The sequence below is a fragment of the Gossypium hirsutum genome, chromosome D13 (assembly GCF_007990345.1).
Source record: "Gossypium hirsutum isolate 1008001.06 chromosome D13, Gossypium_hirsutum_v2.1, whole genome shotgun sequence".
In the NCBI taxonomy this organism is placed as follows: Eukaryota; Viridiplantae; Streptophyta; class Magnoliopsida; order Malvales; family Malvaceae; genus Gossypium; species Gossypium hirsutum.
Genome location: NC_053449.1, coordinates 12,174,500 through 12,197,043, shown reverse-complemented (window position 1 = coordinate 12,197,043; position 22,544 = coordinate 12,174,500). Strand labels below are relative to the sequence as shown.

Below are 22,544 nucleotides of genomic sequence, written 5' to 3'. Positions count from 1 at the left end.
TCGAATGGTTAATCCTTCTAGAAAGTCAGCAACGATTATCTAGAAAACAATCCAAAAAAACCTGTAAGCACACATAGCTTAGTAAGGACATAGTATAAAATTTAATCTAAATACAATTAGACACGGTTGACATATTATTTGATTACTAAAATTTCAAGAAAACAAATAATGAGATGATGTAACGATATAATGTTCTCAAATATACCAGAATAAACTCAGGAGCATGTATATGCCTTTAGGAGTACCAAAGTACAAACAGGGGCATGCATGTGCATTCAGGAATTTGAAGTACAAACAAGGGCACGTATGTGCATTCAGGGGTACCAAAGTACAAACAAGAGCATTTATGTGAATTCATACAATAACTATCTATAAACATATTAATTAAAGAAAAATAATATAATATTACAAGTAGAATTTCATTTACGTATTGAAATACTATGAACTTACCTACGATTTAATTTCGGTTAACACGCAAGGACTATTCAACTATTTTCCTCTTTCCTCGGTTATTATCTTTTTGATTCAAATCTTGATCTATATAATAATTAAATATAATATATTAATCTCATACACATTTCAAATTCCATTCAATGCATATGACCCTTAACTTTTTATTAATTACACATTTTCCCTAAAACTTTTACAACTTTTGCAATTTAGTCCTCTAACCCGAAAATAATCAAATTAATCATTTTCTCAAGTAAAAATTTATTGCAAAATAATCTAGGCCCTTAAACAGTCCCAATTATACCTGAAATTCACCATTAAAACTTGAAATTTTGACATTTTAACAATTTAATCCTTAAATCAAAATCTAATAAAAATCACTTCATAAAACAACCAAATACCACAATCAAAGCTTCAAACACATAATTATCATAAAAAAACATTCAAAATTCATCAATGGAAACTTCTAAAATTTTTAACAGATTCAAAAACAAAGGTACGGGCTAGCTGGACCTAGTTGCAACGATCTAAAAAACAGAAAATTACTAAGAATAAACTCAAATAGAACTCACATGCAAGAGGAACTATGGACAAACCTCCCTAAGCTCTTCAATGGTGTTTCTCCCTTTCAAATTTCAATGGAAGAACATAGAGAAGATGATACAATTTTTATTTTTATTATTCTTTATCTTATTATTACTTAATTACAATTTTATCCCTATATACCAAATGAGAATTTAATTGTCTTTTACCATCCATCTATCTTCTCTATGATCTAATTACTACTTAAGTCCCTTCTCCTTTGATAATTAAACAATCAAATCATTACAATTCAATAATTACTAAGCTTTACATCTTTTACAATTTAATCATTTTTACTTAATTAATTGTCTAAACGTTAAAATTTCATCACTAAAATTTAACATGAATCCAATGCAACCCTATAAAATTAATTAAATTATAAAAATTCAACTCTATATATTAGATTTTTGGTCTTGAAACCACTATTCCGTTACCATTGAAAAAAAGGATATTACTTTAGGAGTCCACGGTGGCCTGAATAGCAAGAGAACATCACTGAGAAGGGGGTATCGTGATATCAAAGCATGGAAGTCATGATATCCTTGACAGTGTTGAAAAATAGGAAGATGGAGCCACCAGCAATGGTATTTCTATACCTAAACTCCCAAAGGACCTCTATTTCAATACTAATGAGGATATCGCGATACTGGACCATGGGTATTGCGATATCACTGTCGAGGGAGAGAAAAATGATCGTAAGGGTAGTCCTTGTCCAACATGTCCTCCAACCAAAATTAGACAATCAAGGGCAATTTGGTCACCTTTTGGCTGAGAAAAAATGAGAGACCTTTAGTTATTCATTTTTTTCATCTTTTTAGCTTAGGGTTTAATGTTTTTATCATCTTTTTAAGATTCAAACTCTTTCTTTTGTGGTTCAATGTTAAGTTAGTTAGTTAGTTAGGTTTCTGTAACTAAGTGCTAATTACCTTTTAATACTTCAACTTTCCTTGTAGTTATATCTTAATCCTATGATTTAATCTTATTCAGCTTTGTTTCATTTCACCTGTTAAAAATCGTTTCTTCAATGTTTTTGTTCATTTATTCTGCTGCCATTGTGGTTTTCTCCAAGCTTTTGAAAGAAAGCTTGGGTTTTTATTGTTTGCTTTGTGGTTAAGTTGATGGAATTTTTTATTGATTATCTATTGTTAAGGTGTTTAGAGATAAGCATGAGTATCTAAATTATAGGTGGTTGGTTGATGCAAATGTGCGAAAGTTGATTTTTGGGTTTATGGACTAAATCAAATAGACTTCAAAACTTAGGATTGGCGCCCTTAAGGGAAAATTAAGATAAGTGAGATTGAGAAGAGATCTTATCAGGTACCAATTTGATAGTCTCAGTTTAGTTCGATGAGGTAGAAAGATAAATCAAACTAATTTGTCTAAATCAGTAAAATTAGGACCGAGAGGTATAATTGAACCAATTTAGGAGTATTAGCGATTTAGATCCTTAATTCAAAGGTTAACCAACCACATGGAAATCAACCAACCACTATCTGTTATTGTATTGGTTAGTTTCATACTTTGCTCACTTTACAATTTAGTCCTTGTTTGCTTCTAGATAGTTAATCAATGTAATTAACCTCTTGTATGGCTTGTCGTAATATAATTGCTTAGTGATTAGTCAGCTAGACCCTTTTAGTTGTATGTCTATATTTTAGAAATCACTTAATCACCGACTCATTTGGGTTGAACCATTGGGATACTTTGGTGTTCTATTGGACACCTATAATATTACAACAGACACTTTACGCTTGCAATTAAAATCGCAGTTTTAAATTTTTTTTATAAAATTGTTTGTTTTTTTTGCACACGTGCAGCCGGGTCATTGTCCGAGCTAAACCTTTAAAACAACATCAAGTTACTTGTTTGAGCTAAACATGTGCACATGTATTTGTGAGTCCGCAACAAATGTTGGATCTCAGGAACATCTTTAATTAATCTCGTACAAGTACGCACAAAAACCTATTGGCATGCAAATTGTATCCTAATATTTACTAAGTTTACACAAGCATCTATGGCACATATAATCATCACTTTTCAATTTAATCCAATTCTCACCTTTTTGCACCAATTCATAGCCAATTTAGTTTACAATCAAACATACATAATTAGAATTCAAATACATACAATCCAATTTATAGATTGGATTTAATTTTTCAGGGACTGAATCTTCATGAACTTACCTGGTCAAAACAAAAAGCAACTGAATCTTTCAGGACTAATCGACAATTTTGGCTTTTCCTTGATTATCATCGGTTTGATTCAATTCTTGATCTATATAATTATTTCATTCAATAACAAACATTTATACAATGTGCTATGACATGAATAAACCTATACAATCTTATTTTTTGATACCCTTAAAGTTTTACATTTTATTTAATTTAATCCCTTAAATTGAAATAAAAATATCTTTCAATTTAAAAATTGAATTCAATTACATCCCTTAGGGACCCTCTACTTTCCATTTATACTGAAGTTTTACAATAATTTTACATTTTATAAACTTTAGTCCTTATGTACAAAACAAACCATTAAACTTTACAATCTAGTCCTTTTTCATAATCCAAGCTTAAAATCTATCAATATAAAACCAATTTCTTCAAGAAATAAAAAATGAAAACTGTTAAAAACTTTAGCAGTTTTGCAAATTAGTACATGGGCTAGCTAAATCAAGCTTCCATGACCTCAAAAACATATAAATTATAAGGAAAGGACTTCAAATTGCTTACCAATCAAAGGCCAAAAGTTGAATTCTTTAAAAATGGTTTTTCTTAGGTTTTCAAAGCTTGGTTTGGTTGAGAGATGAAGAAGATGAATGAAATCCACTAAAATTTTCCTTATATACTTTAATTAAATCTTTAATTACTCAATTAACTTAATTAAACTTAATCACCATTAATCAAAATAAGTGGATTCTTCCATGAAGAAGCACTAATTCATAATAAAAATGGCTTAATTACCATTTTAGACCTTTGTCTAATTGTAATTTAAGTCCCTAAATCTTTGGCCAATTACAAACCTATAGCAATTGGACTTTTACAATTTAATCCATGTACCATAATTAAGTAATTAATAGAAAAAATTAAAAGACCAAACATCAATATTCTTTTATACCAACTTCGTAAATATTCAAATTTAATATTTACAGGCTCAACTTATGGAAATAGGGTTCTAAAATTGCCATTTTCGGTACCATTAAAAATTGAGCTATTAAATCAAGAATTGATTAGAAAGGGATGTTAGACGTATTTAGCATATATCCTGGATTCGAGAATATTAGTATCCAATTTAGATCGATTCCACATGGTACGTGAATTTCCAAATGTTTTTCCTAAGGAATTACTAGGTCTACCGCCTGAAAAAGAGGTCGAATTTGTTATTGAGGTGGCGCTTGAAACTGCACTGATCTCAATTGCGCCATATAGAATGGCTCCAGCCAAGTTGAAAGTCCAGATTCAAGAGCTTTTAGATCGAGAATTTATCCTACCTTGTGTTGTCGTGGAGAGCCCCAGTCCTGTTTGTGAAGAAAAAAGACAAAACTTTGAGACTGTGTATCGATTACCAACTAGTTAAATAAGGTAACAATAAAGAAAACACATTCATTTGTGAATGTGACCCATTTCTCTAACTTCATCATTTTTATCCATTTTTGTTCATTTGGTTCTACACATAATTCATTATGGTTTCAACAAGCTAGCGGAGGGACCGATTGGACATATGTAATTAGGGATCAAATAATTTCTAATTAAGTTCCAACTTTTCGCCTATTAATTATAACCTTATTTAGTCATGAATTCATTCCACTGTAGTATCGTGACTGAACTCTCCCTAGTTATATACCATTACGAAAGCTATGCAATCAGTGATTTCCAATGATGTTGTCATAAGTATGTTACCCTCATAGGATATCATTAATCTCTTTGGGATAAATCTATTCTCGCAATAAGATCTTATTTTATCTTATAGTAATCATTACATTTTTCTTCATAACAAGTCAATTACTATCAAATAGTAATCAAGTCGTTTATTACAAAGACAAACGACCCGTGGCCACGTTTACTTTCCATCTATTATATGATGTCGATGAGAGGATATCATTTACCCATTAGTTGGGCTATGAATTTCACTATTGTGAATGACGCTAAATACTACAGAAGTCATATACCCAACTCATTAGCTTTTGGCTCAATATCTATTTGAACTCAGACTTTTACTTGCATTAAAGTATACGAGACACGCATATATAGTCTATCATTCCCTTAGGATTAAGGTATGCCACACTATGAACGTCAAAAGTGAATAAATCCATAAAAAAATCTAGGATCTATTCTACTTAGGTCCTGTCTAATGTATTGTCAGTCATATCTATATCTCTATTGTAACACCCCTCACCCGTCTCCGTCACCAGATTAGGGTTATAGGAATTTACAACCATTAGTAGAACAAACATAGATAATTTCAATTAAAAAATTTAATTTTAAATCAAACATTAATAAAATCAAACAACCAACATGTCATTCAAAATAAAACGAGACTTAAATCAAGCCTACATAACATTAAAAGTGATTGAGAAACAACCAAGGATCAAATTGAATCAAAATATGAAAATGAGGTAAAAACTGAAAACAAGGGTCACATGGCCGTGTGGTTAGGCCGTAGGATAAGACTTAACCTATGTGGAGCAAAGACATGGCCATGTGGCCAAACTGTGTAATAACCTATGCCTGTGTAACTTAGGGTCACACGGTCGTGTCACTAGGCCGTGTAACTCTCTGAGACCATGTGGACCTAAAATCACCAAAATTAAATAGAGCACATGATCGTGTGGCAGACCATGTCACAGGTCGTGTATACCCAAAAACACCTTCAAACACTAGCCATTTCACACACCCTTTCTTAGGTTCCAATCCATGCATTAACCAACATCCAAACCTAATCAAAATCTGTCAAACATGTCCAAATATACCAATTCACAATGTAACAACTCGTTTTCAGTGAAATCAGAACAGTGGTTTCGGGACCATAAATCTGAAGTCAAAAAATTTATTTTATTATTATATTATGGTCTACAGTATGATAGAAGTATCGTATAAAAATTTTGTTAAGAAATTTTATTGTTTACATGCTTAATTTGATAAAAAAGACTTAATCGCGTAAAGTGCAAAAGTTGAGTTCTAATAGCTAAAGGTATTAAATAGCTATAGGGCTTTAAAATGGAGGTCTTTATATGGTAATTAGACCATTATTTTGTTAGTGGATGATAATGGCTTGACATTTTGTGTAATTATTAAAGTTTATAAAGGTTAAATAGGTAATTAAGTAAATAAATGATAATTAAAATAAAACCAAATTAGTATCATATTTTCTTTCATCTTTCTCAACCAAATATCAAGGAGAAGAAACCATTTTTCTTGAAGCTAGGTTCGTCCAAGCTTATTTTTCTCAATTGGTAAGTGATTTTTGTCTAGTTTTTAATGATTTCTATGTTTTCGGGATCGTTGTAGCTTAATCTAGCTAGCCTAGGGACTAATTTGTGGAATTATTAAATTGTTAGGATTTTTCCATTGATGAACATGCTTGATTTTTGAAGTTTGATGTTAAAAAATGAATGGTTGTTGTTAGATAAATAACTTTTGTAAAGGAATTTTTGATGAAATTATCAATTAGGGGCTAAACTGAAAAATATGATAAATTATGGTAAAATTTTTGAATTTGTGAAATATGTGGGTTACTATTAATCTGTATAAAAATCGGCTAGGCTTGGGTAAGGGTTAAATTCAATGAATTTCATTTTTCGAGCCTAGGAACTAAATTACAAAGAAATTAAAAGTACAAGGGCAAAATGGTAATTTTTATGTTTTGGAATAATTTGGTTGGTAAATATATTAAATTGAGTTAAATTTATTCATATAGATCTAGTCAAACCACGTACGGAGTTAGATTGAGGGAAAGAGAAAATCTCAGATTAGTTGCCTCCATATCTACGTGTACTCGTCAAGGTAAGTTCGTGTAATTAAATTGAGTATTTATATATTTGAATTGAATTATATGTATGTGATTTGCATAATTGCCATGTATAAATATTTATTGCATATCCGATGATGTACGATGATTACCGAGCCCCGTTTGAACCTTAGGAATACATAGGATACAAATGAGATGACATTAATGTTACCAATTTTGTTGTGGTCTTGCATGTGCTGCAGACACACCACAGCTGGTATGAGCTTACCGATTTTAGTTCATGAGAGCTTACCGATTCTCAGCTCGTATGAGCTTACCGATTTCTAGCTCGTGGGAACATACCGATTCATAGCTCATATAAGCATACATGTACAGGAATTGACGGATTATAGTTTAGCACACTATGTGTGAGCTATCCTAGTATCAAATGATATTCTAAATGGTTCAATAGGCAATGTTCTAATATGATGTGACATGAGTTCGATATGAACTATTATAGGTATAGATATGAATTACATGGAAAATGATATCACATGGTATATAGGTATATGAAATGGAGGACACATGTACATGTAATTTGATTAATTGTTAAGCTCATCCATGACTTGGTTTATATATGCGTTTACATGACTAACATGGTTGATGTATATGTGCTTAGGCATTTGTCCAATATATATTGGGATATGCTTTGTTTACTTACCTTATATGTGAATAAATGGTAAGTTGAACTCCATGTTATACAAACTTACAAAGTTTAAATGCTTACTCTATGTTATTTTTTGTGTTTTATAGTGAATCGAAAGGTCGTTCGGGTTGGAAGCTTATCGGAGCTATATCACACTATCCACCGGCTCTTTAGGTACTTTTGGTTGGTTTAAATTTGGTTGTAATGTCATGTATAGGTTATTTTGGCTAATATTAGTCTATGTGTTTTGGTTATGGATATGACCATTTGGTTGGTTTGCATTTTGACCTTGTGTTGGTGAAATGGTACATTTTGATTTGTATATAAGTTGCCTTATATGGTTGAGGTATGGCTTGATAAGGTAGAATGATGGAAGGTAAAATGATGGTTTGAATATGCATTTTGTGTAAGCTTTGAATAGTTATGAATAGGTACTTGTTTGAATGACTTATTTGGTGTTTTTAGTGCACAAGTTATATGTGAATTATATGACCATTTGGAGCTAGTTTTGTATGTCATATATGGTGCATTTTGGTATGTTTTCAAAGGGTAAATCAAATGGCATAATATGGCTTAATTTTGGTCAAGCCTTTGTTGGTTAATTGAGCAAATTGTGTTTATATTTGCACATGTTCTTGAATTGTCATTTGAGGTGTCTAAGGACATATTGGTTGTAAGTGAATATAATACATGTTTAAGGCTTGATTTTGCTTGTTTTGGATGCCTTAATATGGCTTGTTTATATGCACAATGTTGAGTGTAGGTTGCTGCCAAATTGGGTGACAAATATGGCTTGTAAAATGGCCTATTTTCGTCCACACAAACAGAGACACGGGCGTGTGTATCAGCCATGTGTGACACACGGCTAGGTGACACGACCGTGTGTCCCATGTAGTTTTCAAAGGGTTGCAAGTCAGGCTGTTACACGGCCTAGCACACGGCCTGGCAGACGGGCGTGTGAGGTTACTTTGAAGGGTACACGGCCTAGCACATGGGTGTGTGGCTTGGCCATGTGACCAAGTTAGAGAGTTACACGGGCATGGACACAGACTGGGACATGGCCGTGTGTCCCCATTTTGAATGCCTACATGGCTGTGTGACCCTTGCAGCTTTGAAATTTTTCAATGTGTTCCAAAAAATTCTCTGAGTTTTCAATTTAGTCCCGATTTGTTTCTAATGCATATTTTGGGCCTCGAGGGCTCGTATGTGGGACAATATGAATGATTTTTATTGGTTTTTGATATGAATATTGATACGTTATGAAATGTTTGAAATTCTGTTTATTTGTACTGTAAATTTCGGTAATACTCTGTAACCCTATTCTGGCGACAGATACGGGTTAAAGGAGTTACACACAATCAACCTAAGTTCCTAACCCATATGCCTTCATTGGCACCTCAATTCAAACATTAATATTAGACATTCAAACCAAAGATATAATTAACATGTTAATCTCATTCAGTCATCAACTATGACTCAAATAATATATGCCAAAATCTTTCATTTATACAAACTTTCCAAAGGCCAACATAATCATTCCAAAACTATAAGTTACCAAAAATCTAAATGACCATTTCCACATCTATTCCCCAATTAAGACACCAAAACCAATTGCTATTTCAAAACACCAAATACCAAGCCATGCTTACCATTCAAATGGCACAAAACACCAACTCACCAAATAGGGTCAACATGATATAACCAAGCTTGCAAATTTAACAAGTTTAAAACCCTATATACATGCCACAAACTAAAAACCCAAATAAAAAACTACCAAAACAGAAACTTGATAGTGTGAGCCTTGAAGTTGATCTGCTCTACCAGTTCCACAAAACGTTAACTACAGAAAACAAGAACAAACAGAGTAAGCTTAAATAGTTTAGTAAGTTCATAGATGAAATTCAAATCAACTTAGCTCAATTAACAATATAAAAACTAATATAGCTTAGATTAATTTAACCTGAGAGTCATGTACAAGAATTCACATGATTAGTACAAGATTAGTTCCTCAAATAATTCATGCTCATTAACGGTTTAACCAAAACCTTCATATACATAACATAGACATTTCATTTCATCAATACCAAATAAAATGTTCAAACATGATATTACTTTAATAAAAACCTTTTAATAGATAATCATTGAAAATAACAAGTCATTTTGAGATTAATCATAATTTTCATAGCATGATGAACTATAGCATCATGAATTGGATACACGAGTTTCCCCAAAACACACTAGAGAGCATTGAAATGCTAACAGAGGAACCAAAGTGCAAATAGAGGCACCGAAGCGTAATCTCGTACAAGCAAACATTCTAACCCTATTGGCATGCCAATCATATCCTAATCATTTACTATGTTCAAACGGGTATTTAGCTGAATTATTAACATTATAAATTAGAGGCACTTCAACAATATCTGTACACATGCTATAACTCAATTACGTTAATTTCAATATTAATTAACCATATTATTCGCCAACTACTGAATAACTATTTCTCACCTGCACTTAATTGTAAACATTTTATAATTTCAGTTTACTATCAAAATTTAACCTGAACACAATTTAACCAAATCATAATATCACAAGTTATAAATATATATATTCATATATACTATGAACTTACCTAGGATATTCTATCGGTTGACTCGTAGGGACTAATCCACAATTTTCCTTTTTCTCGGTATTACGAGGTCTCGATACCTTATTTTTCGAACCCACTTGACTTTAAGGACAAACCACTTATACTTAGCTCTTTGTTCAATTAGAAAAAGTTTATCAAATCAAAATTCAATGTAAACTTTATTTGACTTGTATGAAATAAATAATAAATACAGACTAAATAGTCAGATTTCTGATCCTGACACCACTATTTTTGACATCACTAAAAAGGGTTGTTACATCTATTTTCTAGGAGTTACCCGCTCTAATGCTCAAGAGAAAATAATGCCCTAATTGGACTTGATAGACGACATATTAGTCTTTCAATCGGTTTGCTCATTTCTGATTAGAGTAAAGACATGTTTATGTTCATTTACTAATACAAACTATTTTTTCTTATTACAATCCAACCACGTAATACCGCTTAATATTTGTTAAACATTAGATAACCAGTGAGTCAATATTTGCTTCCATTTTGCTTTGCGTGCAAAAACTTTGAGGATAATATACAGATGATATTAATGTAATTAATGGATATTATTAAACCAATCTGCTCGAAAAATACAAGTATATAAAACAAATATACTACAATTAGGACACCAAATCCAATATCTACTAGGTTTTCGAGACCTACAAAAACATAAAAACTTACTTGAAAATATTAACTAGTAGAAAGCAACAAGTAAGATCGTATCCACAGAGACATGTGATAACTTTATTTATTTAATAAACAATAAAAATAAAATAAGGGGGTTTAAAATTAAAAACAAAAGTTAATTAAAACAAAGTAAAAGATATCGTAAAATAAAATAAAAGAAAATCAACGAGGGAAAAGCTCTAGCCAAAGGTGAAATCTCCATTTGATTCATAGATTCAATCATCGACGTAAAGATAACTTCAATGCCTTTAATAAATTAGTTCTAGTTGTTGACTCAACTTCGGGTAACCAATCACTCTTTACTTGTTCGATAATTAAGAGACAACTCGTTTGAAATTACTTACTGACAACGTTAACAACAGGAGAGGCCTAATTTTAACCAACAAACTTACCTCAGCGGGGTTTATTTAAGCTAAACCACGCATCCACACCACATAATTGTAAACTATGATATAAACAAGTTATGCAATTTGTCATTCGTATTAGAATGAATTAAACAATCACAAATTTAATTATTTTAATTAACAAGGCAACCATTCTAAGTTATCAAATACTGGTCAATATTTAATAAACCTAAGTAATTATAATTATAACAGAAGATACATGAATACCAAATAACAAAGAAGAATTAAAGTGTAAATTAAGTATCATGAATTTATTAAATCAAATTTTGATTTACCTTTAACCAGAAAATCGAAAATAAAAATCCATAAAATTACAAAAACAAAATAAAACTAAAAGTTGCTATAAATAAGTCTAAGTATCTCCAAATTTTAACCTAATAATATCTACTTGAGTAAAAATATAATAACATGGAGATAATGCAAAAGTGCCCTTAATTAAATGAAGCAGAAATTTTCAAGATATCTTGACAATTTTTATTTAAACTTTCAAGTCATTTTTGGGTGCCTTTCTAACAATTTTGGGCTTGAGTCATGAAATAACTTTGGTTAGATTTTTCAATTCCCTTCAAATCAATATATTATTGTCCCAAAACAGATGTTTATAGCTTAAGTTATAGCTAAAATACTAAAATTATACGGTGTGAAAGTCCAATATGTAAAAACTTACCAAAAGTAAACTTTAAGTTTTTTTTTCTAATTATTCCCTAAATTAATAATAAATAAAATATAATTATGAATAATATAGTTAATAATATAAATAGCATAATTCAAGATAAAAAATATCATAAATAATTAAAAATTAGGCAGATAACAGACTCAAAACTTTAAGCTTAAGTCAAAAATAAAGTTCTGCCATCCTTAAAAAATCTTTCTTCCCTTTTCTCTTATTCGAATTCCAATTTCAAAATATTTATAATTCATCTTTTCTTTTTCTCTTATTCTCATTCCCCCATGCTCGCTTTGAAAAAGAAAAGAAAAAGGTGACAACATTGTTCATATTCCCTGGTATATCCATCATTCCGTCCTTAATGGTCTTTGCAAAAAAAGAAAATGTAAATTAACTTTGAACCAATAAAAGCACAAGATGTTGCAACTGTTCTTCATTATTTGAATTAAGGGAGCACTATCTGTTCTCATAAACAACATAATAAAGTCAAAATAGTTTGCAACACATATTGAGTGTCAATGTTATTTTTAGACTAGTCCATAATTTTCAGTGAAATATCAATAAATAATCTAAGGGTATGCTTACTATTATTTCTAAAGTTTACTTTTAAGACAAGAGCATTCTTAATAAGTTGTTTTTGAGAAAAAAGTACTTCTACTAAACCAAAAATTGGTCCAAAAGCACTTTTTTCAGAAACTAAAAGTTTTAGCTTCTCTCCAAAAGTGATTTTTCTAAAAAACACTTTTGAAAAGTATTTCTAACCTAGACCTAAGTCTGATAATCTTACATTCTCTCCAACAATATTCTTACCATATAACTAAGACATTTGCTAATTAGCCGTACAACTTTCCTCCATGATCTCACGTATTTCTCGTGATCTTTAAAATTAGCTTTGATGAGCTAAAGAAAAGAAAAAAAATTGCAAGGGATGTATGTGATGTAAAAAAATTGCTTGATTTTAAAATTAATGGTAAATTACACCAACGGTCACTCAACTTTGGGGTAGTTGGCAAAATAGTCACTCAGGTTTCAATTCAGTCACTCAACTTTTGAAAAACAACAAAATAGTCACCACTAACCATTTTCCGTTATAGACGTAACGAAGCTACCATTTTTCGTTACAAACTTAACAAAATGCCATTTTCCATCCCCCTATCATTGCTCTCCCATCCCTTGACTCCAAATGTACAAGCCAACTTTCGACTCGAAATTTGTGTGTACACTATTCTATATCAGTGCTTTGATATGTGGGCATTACTTTAGTCACTTGTAAAGCAATGCACTTCTATCCTATGATCTTGTTCCTTTTTGTTTTTATCTAAATTGATCTCAAAGGTCTATAAAGATCCAATCAACTCATCATATGCATAACATCAATGTTTTTTTGCTTCCTTTATGACTTTTACCTTGATACCGAATCTTTTAGGTAAGGATTGAAGAACCTTTCAAACCATCTTTGAATTTAAGTACTCGTCAATTGTCTCATTCTCCTACATCTTCAAGGTTTAGAACTTAGTAGTGAGATTTGCAGTTTCAGTTGCTTCATAATATTAGTGTCTTATTGAGTTGTTTCAAGAATATTGTAGACTTCCTTGACAATAATACATTTGGAGATTCTCTTGAACTATTGAGCATCTACACTATAGAAAATTGCATAGAGAACTTTTGGATTAGCATTGACAAGTTTTTCCTCTTCAGTAGTCCAAGTCAACACTAACTTAGGTGATTGACTCTAAAGGCTTCAAAGAATGGATGCTCCCATCCAATAAGATCAAATTTCTGGGCTTTTTCATCAGTTGACTTGATGAAAGCCATCGTCCTAGCGTGAAAGTAAGCATAGTTAACACTATCGAGCATAGGGAAATCAGACGTTGATAAACCTTCCATTGCAAACAAATATCAACACCAGAAAATTCACTAAATGTGTCAAGTGGTAGGCTCTAATACCAATTGAAAAATCTAAAACAATATTTGTAGGCAAAACTGAGCAATGCTAAAGGTAGTGCCAACTGCTTTAGGCACTAGTGATGAAAAAAATCAATAAAACAAAGAAAACTCAATATGTTTATGCAATTCGTTTTCCCTACGTTAGTGGGGCCTTGCCTAAAGAGATAATTTACTATCTTAGTAACTCGTACAACAAATGATTACAATCTCTAACATCACCCTATTAAACTTTTCACTTTTGCACCTAAGATCTAGACAATAAGACAAAACCAAGTTACAAATTTGATTTTGCACTTAGGCGCTGTTTGTTTATTGAAAATGTTTTTCAAAAAATTATTTCTAGAAAATGACTTGCTTTTCTAGAAAAGCTAATAATTTTTTATGTTTGGATGAATCTGTGTAAAATATTTTCTGTTATTTGGCAAATTTCTTGAAAATATTTCATAAAAGTTGTTTCCAATGAAGCAAACATATATTTGAGATTTTATTATCTTTTCATTGTTTAGTTGAGTTTATTTCATAAAGCTTATTTATATTTTAATTAATTATGTTTTAGTTTTAATTAATCTTAATTTACTTAATTAAGCTTAAAAATTAATTTCGTACATTAGGGATAAATTTATATTCAATTAAGTTGAAAGTGGTAAATATTTATTTTGAATATTATTTGGATGAGTAAGTTGAAAAATGATTTAATTTGATAAAAATTGAAGTAAGGACCAAATTGTAAAATTTTTAAAATTTCAAATTATAAGGGTCTGAGTAGTGAAATCTAAAACATTGACGTAGTAACTAAATTAGATGATTATGAAACATGAAAATTTGGAAAGTTGGGTATAAAATAGTGAACTTTGAAAGTATAGGGGCTAAATTGTAAAGATTTCAAAACTTTAGTTTTAAGACTAATTTACGTTATTTAAGAATATACAATTATGAAAAATAGAATATGAATGTCTAACTGTTCAAAAATCAAGGACTAATTTTTGGAATTTTTGACAATTTTAGTTGTAAGGGTTAAATTATAAAATTTGAAAATTTTAGAAAAGGGATTGCTTTGCAAAATTGTAAAAAACGAGGTTTAGAACTAAACTGTAAAATAAGAATTTTTTTTGAGGAATTAAATTGTAGAATATTGAAAATTTGGATTTTAGGGATTAAGTCGTAAAAAAATAGAATTAGAATATAAGGGACTATTTTCTTCGACAGTGAATAGCGTTTCCCTTTTGTTACTGTGAAAGCTTCCCCTTTTTGTTTCTCCAATAGTGAAGACAGTGAACAAAACCTTATCAATTTAGAAAATGTCTTACGTAAAAAGATTTGGTAAAACATTTTCCTTAAAAAAACCTTGATTTTACCTTTTTTTGGAGAATGATTTCCTTTGGAATTCATTTTCCACCAAACAAATACCATAAAACAATGAAAATATTTTACATGCAAACAACCAGACCTTTAATATTCTCACAAGAAATGTTCCTCAATGAATAAATGCTCTCAAATCAAAACATCAACTATAGAAGTCTCCTCAACTTATAAGGAACTGAAACTTGCTATATACTATATCGTTTACAATTAATCTTTGTCATAAAACATGATAATCAACATGAAGAATATCTTCAATAAGCTTAGGACAAGTCTTCAAAATAGACTTTCAAGTTTACCTGAATCGATCCAGTCTCTTCAAAGTTGGGAAGTCATTCTCCATGATTCAATCTAAACCAATCTTCAAAATGTGTTGTAATAAATGATTGTGATATCATAGATAAACTTACAATCAACTAAAATATCGCAAAAATAAAAACTAAATAAATTTATTACCAAAATTTATCAACACAAAATATTATAAACTTATCCAAAAAGAAAAAATTCAGAATCCAAAAAATTTATTACCAAAATTTTTAGTTTATGAATTGAACTGCCTCGATAAAAACTATAACCCCAATATAGTCGTTCTTTTATGAATGTAAGGAAGAGGACGTATACACGTGGGTGGGTCGTCAGGTCATATATCCACAAATAAATCTAAGGGTAAAGGCTAGTGTTCTAAAGGAGAAGATGGAACCAAGGTACCATTATTTAACATAATTATTTTGAATTTATAAGTATTTCAAACTGTAAATTAGAAGAGACCGGAATGGACAAACGGTAATCCAACCTGATTTCGGAAAATCTACTTTTCGATCATTATTTAAATATGATATTTTTATCCTTCACTTCAAATAATAGGTGATTCTTTGTTTTCTCTCTCTTCTTTTTCTTTCTTTCTTTGCTATAATCCCATGAAACAGCAAATAATAAAACTGGTGAGAAATGGATTGTACAAAGAAGCACTCCATCTATACGGTGAAGACCTCATTGCATCATTGCTTCCCAACAAATTCACATTCCCTCCACTCTTCAAAGCTTGTGCCAAGCTCAACTCACCAATTCAAGGCCAAATCCTCCACACCCATCTCATCAAGACTGGGTTTTCCCATGACATCTATGCTGCCACTGCTCTCACGGATATGTACATGAAATTGCACTGCTTTGAATGTGCCCTCAAGGTGTTCTATGAAATGCCTGACCGAAACTTGGCTTCCTTAAACACGATCATTTCCGGGTTTTGGAGAAACGGATATTGTAATGAAGCTCTTATATTGTTTAAGGAGATTTGTTTTGGATTGTGGAGGCCTAATTCACTCACTATAGCTACCGTCTTGCCAGCTTGTCAGAGTCTTGAACTTGGTATGCAAGTTCATACTTTGGCCATTAAGTTGGGAGTTGAGTTGGACGTTTACGTGGCAACTTCGTTGCTGACTATGTATTCTAACTGTGGAGAAATAGTTTTAGCCATTAACATGTTTGTAGAGATGACTGATAAGAATGTTGTCAGCTATAATGCTTTTCTTTCAGGGCTTCTGCAAAATGGGGTTCCACTTATGGTATTGCAGGTGTTTAAGAACATGATGGGAAATTGTCAAGTAGGACAACCCAATTGTGTTACTTTCATTTCTATTATATCTGCATGTGCAAGTCTTTTGTACCTACAGTTTGGCAGACAGGTTCATGGGGTTCTTATGAAAATTGAGACACAGTTTGATACTATGGTTGGAACTGCACTTGTTGATATGTATTCAAAATGTCGGGCTTGGCAATGGGGCTATGATGTTTTCAAGGAGATGAAAGGAAGCAGGAACTTGATAACTTGGAATTCAATGATAGCAGGGTTGATGTTAAACAATCAAAGTGAGATGGCTGTTGCACTGTTCGAGGAGGTAAAATTTGAAGGAATGAAACCTGATTCAGCAACATGGAATTCAATGATAAGGGGGTTTTCGCAGTTGGGGAAAGGATTTGAAGCTTTTAAGTATTTTGAGAAGATGCAGTCTGCTGGTGTAGAACTGAGTTTAAAATGCATTACTGGTCTTTTGCCAGCTTGTTCAATCTTGTGTGCTTTAAAGCAGGGAAAAGAGATCCATGGTCTTGCTATAAGAAGTGGTATTAGTAACGAGGAGTTCATGGCTACAGCACTCATTGACATGTATATGAACTGTGGGTATTCCTCTTGTGCGCGTAAAATCTTTGATCAGTTTGAGTCAAAGCCTGATGATCCGGCATTCTGGAATGCAATGACTTCCGGTTATGGAAGAAATGGAGAGAATGGATCAGCATTTGAAATTTTTGATTTGATGCGAGAGGAAAAAGTAAAGCCAAATTCAGCAACTTTCATTGGTGTTCTATCTTCATGTAGTCACACTGGACAAGTTGACAGAGGATTACAAGTTTTCAGAATGATGAATAAAGTTTGTAACTTGAGCCCAAATCTTGAGCATTTTGGTTGCATGGTTGATCTTTTGGGTCGATGCGGCAAACTAGAGGAAGCCAAAGATCTAATACAAGAACTTCCAGACCCTCCCGCTGCAATTTTTGCTTCTCTGCTTGGTGCTTGTAAGTGTCACTTAAATTATGAGCTAGGAGAAGAAATAGCTATGAAGCTTTCAGAGTTGGAGCCAGAGACTCCAGAACCTTTTGTGATACTGTCCAGCATATACGCTGCAGTAGGAAGGTGGGGAGATGTGGAAAGAATAAGACTAATGATAGATGACAGAGGACTGAGAAAATTCCCCGGATTTAGTTCAATATCCGTGACATGAGAAGGAACTTTTTATAGCATCCGCAATTTTTTTTCGCTCTACCATATTCAAACTTTTCATCTTCTTGGTATATTCCAGGTTACTGGGAAAAAAGTTTCACCACTCAGTATTTGCCTCTCTGGACTTAACTTTTGGTCTATTTAAGCTTATGGAAGGAAAGCAGTAAATTTCATTGGATTTGGTTCATTTGAAATTACATGTAGAGGAACTGCTTAGACAAGATGGCAAGAAATTGTAAACTAAATCAAATTCAATTGCATGTCTGGCATCTTCTTGGGTTGTGACTACAAGAGACAGTTCACTTATTCAACATTTCTTTCACTGAAAACCCAAAATAGTTATCGAAAAAGTTTGGGGGCTCAAATATGAAGCAAGAGATCACATCTCTAAGAGTAATTACACCTGTAACTTCATTCTCATCTACTATATAGATTCTGTGCACCCTTTTGGTGGCAAGGCACTGGATCACACTACCAAGAGTTGAATCTACCTTGCATGTTATTGGTGTGGTGACTCTCCCAATTTCTTGGCCGGTTGAGACAACAGTACTAATGAAATCCTCCACGGTGAGCTGCCTGTAATTAAGAATCAAGTAGATAAAAGCATTGTTAAACCACCCTTGGTTGCATGGAACACTGTTTGCTAAAATAGTAGATATAAGTTTTGGAGAGGCAGACTAGGTAAGCATCTTCAGTAGTGACCTAACTTGGAATCATCGAATTTTCCCATGGCTCTGTTTGCTAATTATCACTTGTTAGTAAATAGTAGTTTTCCTATGGTAATTTAAAATTTCAACATTTAAATTTGAGATAATGCTATGCAGGTTAAAAGCTGCATGTCTTTCACTGTACCTGAAATTGGAGAAAAGTTCGGGTTTGAGCAGCAAGTGTCTTATGTCTCTTATGCTTACATTCCCAACAATCTTTTTGCTCGGCCCTCTACAACCGGAAGACCCCAACATGGTTGTCTCTCATTCTTTTGAAAGCTTCAAGAACCAGGTCATCATTTTGGATGCTAATAACCTGACAAAGAAGATAAGTAATTGAAGTTTAGTGTTGAAATTAGCTTGAAAAAAAATATTTATTAGTTACTTGAAGTGACAGTAAAGTTTCACCTCATTAGAGGACATGAAAGGGAGTCCCATATCTGAAATAGGCCGTGCAGCAATACAATCAAACCAGTCCCTCCCTTTGCATCCTTCCAGACCTCCAACAACCGCGGATTGAGTAATGTAGTTTTGGAGTTCGGGATTTCCTGGCTCAATTACAGGTACATTTCTTAGTCTATATTTTGAGAGTAGCAGTAGGACACTCAACATGGAACTGTCTGTTGCAACCGGAATAAAAGGAGCCCACCTGTATGATTTAACTATTGACTTCACCTGAAAAACATAAATCACATGTTTCATGATGGCATTAAAGAGGACTGGATCTTCATTCTGGTCTCTAGTTTTGTTTCACTACGTTCAATCAGAATATCTTATGACAGGGCATTTAGGGTTAAGATTATTACTTGTAGTGAAAGAAAACCAAGGATTTAAAGATAAACAAAGATGGCCTACTTGACCTCCTGAGCCAGTAAAACTGAATGTATGGTAAAGCGAACCCAACTCTTTGAATATATAAGCAGCATTGCACTAAGCTTACAGTGGTTGACTTGAAGGGTTCTTCTTGAAGGATAACTTTGTAAAATTCTTTGCCCAAGTTGTCAGCAGCAGCTGGAGCATCCCCTCCTGATGCTTGATCAGCTGCAACACCACCAGCTACAGCGGCTCCTACTGCAGCAACAGTTAGTCCGGCAACTGCAGCTGGACCCGTCACACCGACTGCTAATGCTCCAAGAGCACCAACAGCTCCAGCACCTAAACCAACAGCTGTAGCTGTGCTGGCTGATAAAGCAACAGCAGCAACCTCTGCAGTCTCTAGTACCCAGAGAACTATTGCTGAGTAATCTATGATCCCCAAATACCTCTCCCTCCAGTTCATGCTAGTGGCTGCATCTGGGTTTATCACAGGTGCAGACAAAATGTTGCATTCTGATAGAACCTTAACAGCATCGGCAACTGTTGTGTCTGCTTGAATTTCAATCACTAGAAAAAAAATTTTGTTGCCACACATTAGACATTGAGGCATTTCCATTACTCACACGAAGTACATCAACTTAAAATTGCTTAAGCTGCACCTTTGCCAGCAGGAACTTGCGGGAAAGATGAAACAGGGATTCTTGCAAAAGCGGTTGTTAAAGTCTCTTGCAATGGTTGTGGTAATTTCTTCCTGGAATTTACTTTCTCAAAGTAAGCTTCACAGCTTGAAAGTGCTGAACTTTCCCTGGTTTGTTGTGCTTGTGCCATCTATACAGTCAATATGTAGCATAAGTTGGTAACTACCCCAATTTATAAAACCACAAGCTAATCCTAGTAAGGTTCTAAAATGGGAATATACCATATGCAAAGTAGACTAATTATCGAAAACACTATCTTGATTTTTCTTTCAAATGAGTGGAGACTCAAACCTCTGATTTTGCGCCTCCAAAGGAAAGGTCATCAATCAATCACAAGGTTTGGCCATGTTCATTTTATTTTTTAAACTTGGGTTAAAAAAAACCATGTATTTTTCAAAAAATGTGATCAAAACTCTCAAACGAAAAACAAATCCAATTAAACCCTCAATTAAATTCTTTATGCAGATGCATCAGCAATGATTTTTGACATGGCATGGTCATGCCAAAAAAGAAGAAAAAATTTTCGTTCCCATATTAATTTTGTAGCATATTTTTTAAAGCTATTCAAGCTACCCCTTTAACGTTTTAGAACCCATGTATCTACATTATTTTTTCTTCTCCAATCATGATAAAGGAAAAAAACTAATGACATGATTCGATTAACATCAAAACTCCAAATTCCCTTTAAAACAAATCAAAACTCCAAATGGTTGGATTAACATCATTTTTTTCTTTCTCCAAATGGTTCGACCTCTGCCATCTCAATCACTTGAATTAAAATAATCAATTTACAACTCCACACGGTTCGATTAACATCAAAACACTTTTTTTTTTTGAAAAAAAATTCCTGTAATTTGCATTTGGAAATCAATACGTGAAACCTAACAGGGATAGGATTAGGAGAAACAGCTGTAAAACATAAGCAGAAATTTGCAGAGATAATAACAGAAGAAAAGTAGCTACATATAAAAAGAAAATCCCAAGGAATTGAGATGAAATACCTGCAGAAAAATTGTTGAGTAAATTAGTGATCGTGATTCAGTTTGCAGGGCAAAAGCAGTTTCATTTCATTTGTCCGTAGGAGAGAATGTTATTAGAAAGTTTACGGTTTATGCATGGGGGACTTGTTAATGCCACGTGTAGCCATTTCACAACATTGCATGCCACCTGTTGTTTGAAATAGTCCGATGAGCGAAACAATTAAGCTTTTTAACTGATTTGAAATAGTCCGATGAGCAAAACAATTATGCTTTTAACTGAAGCAGGCTGCAAGCCTTGTGTGGAATTCAACTTGTTTCTACAATTTCACGCACCGCGAATAAAAATCTACGACAAATGCACATAGATAATTTTATAAAAGTTAATTGATTATAAATAGGATTCATTTAATTTATTTGAATTGATTCTATTTGTGAAATATATGGAGAAACTCATCTACTTGAAGCTTTAGTGACTTAATGAGATACTTCAATAAAATTAGAGTTACCATGGCTAATATAAATCTTAAAAAATAAGATTGTGTAGAGTTTAAATACTCTCATCTTATAGATAGGTATTATCTTTGCCGTTTATGTAATTCAATCTATACCGTTGGATCTGAGGGAGCTCAACTATAAATAGAGGCCTTCACCCTCATTTGTATTCATCCCATTGTACTACATTCAAAGTTGTTTAATATAATTGAGAGCAATTACCCCAACACTTAGTGTGCAATTATTTTCTTGTGGCTTTACTTTTCAATTCAAGTCCCTTTGTCTTTTCTTGTTGCTTCCACTTTATTTCAATACCTTAGAGAAATTCCTTTGTGAATTCACATTTTCGAGAGTAAAGTTGACTTAGATGGATTTGAAATAAATAAATCGCCTAAGGTCGCGCAATTTGCCAGACTAAAGTTCTAGCCCCGTGATAGTTGGTATCTGAGCCAAGGTTCAAAGTCCCCGATTGAGATGACGAAAGGAGTAAACAAGTAGATTGAGCCTAGGGAGACTTGTGGTAGGGGTAAAAAAACTAGCAGCTCGAGGGATATACTGTTAGCTTTGGAAGATAGGGTTGCCAAACTTGAGGGCTCCATGGGTGATGTGAGTGAGATCATAGAAGACGTTGATGGGCGTACCACAGAGTTGGAATCGAGGCAAGATCAACTCAAGGAACAATTGGTAGAAACCCT

At 32.7% G+C, this 22,544-nt stretch overlaps 2 protein-coding genes across 4 annotated transcripts; one reads left to right on the top strand and one right to left on the bottom strand.

Annotated features, from left to right (window-relative positions):
* Window positions 1-15,973: 15,973 nt before the first annotated feature.
* On the top strand, window positions 15,974-20,271 carry LOC107918474 (pentatricopeptide repeat-containing protein At2g02750). Of its 3 annotated transcripts, XM_041108821.1 has the most exons (3): window positions 15,974-16,087; window positions 16,310-18,723; window positions 18,981-20,271. In XM_041108821.1, exon 2 carries the CDS (start codon window positions 16,529-16,531, stop codon window positions 18,155-18,157), a length of 1,629 nt encoding a protein of 542 aa, XP_040964755.1. In that variant the 5' UTR covers window positions 15,974-16,087; window positions 16,310-16,528; the 3' UTR covers window positions 18,158-18,723; window positions 18,981-20,271. The 3 variants fall into 3 exon arrangements, with proteins under 3 accessions (XP_040964755.1, XP_016703533.2, XP_040964754.1); XM_016848044.2 differs by having other exon boundaries at window positions 16,067-18,723; XM_041108820.1 differs by having other exon boundaries at window positions 16,067-18,837.
* LOC107918475 (SNF1-related protein kinase regulatory subunit gamma-1-like) lies at window positions 18,407-21,530 on the bottom strand. Its single transcript, XM_016848045.2, is given in 8 exon segments — window positions 18,407-18,732; window positions 19,009-19,090; window positions 19,093-19,113; window positions 19,116-19,179; window positions 19,272-19,538; window positions 19,804-20,246; window positions 20,339-20,507; window positions 21,379-21,530. Coding segments are annotated over 7 exon segments (1,323 nt in total). The 5' UTR covers window positions 21,379-21,530; the 3' UTR covers window positions 18,407-18,455.
* Between the last annotated feature and the right edge of the window lie 1,014 nt (window positions 21,531-22,544).

What these genes read in the sequence shown, in the direction of transcription:
- LOC107918474 (XM_016848044.2), top strand. Translation starts at nt 16,301, where the DNA reads ATGAAACAGCAAATAATAAAACTGGTGAGAAATGGATTGTACAAAGAA.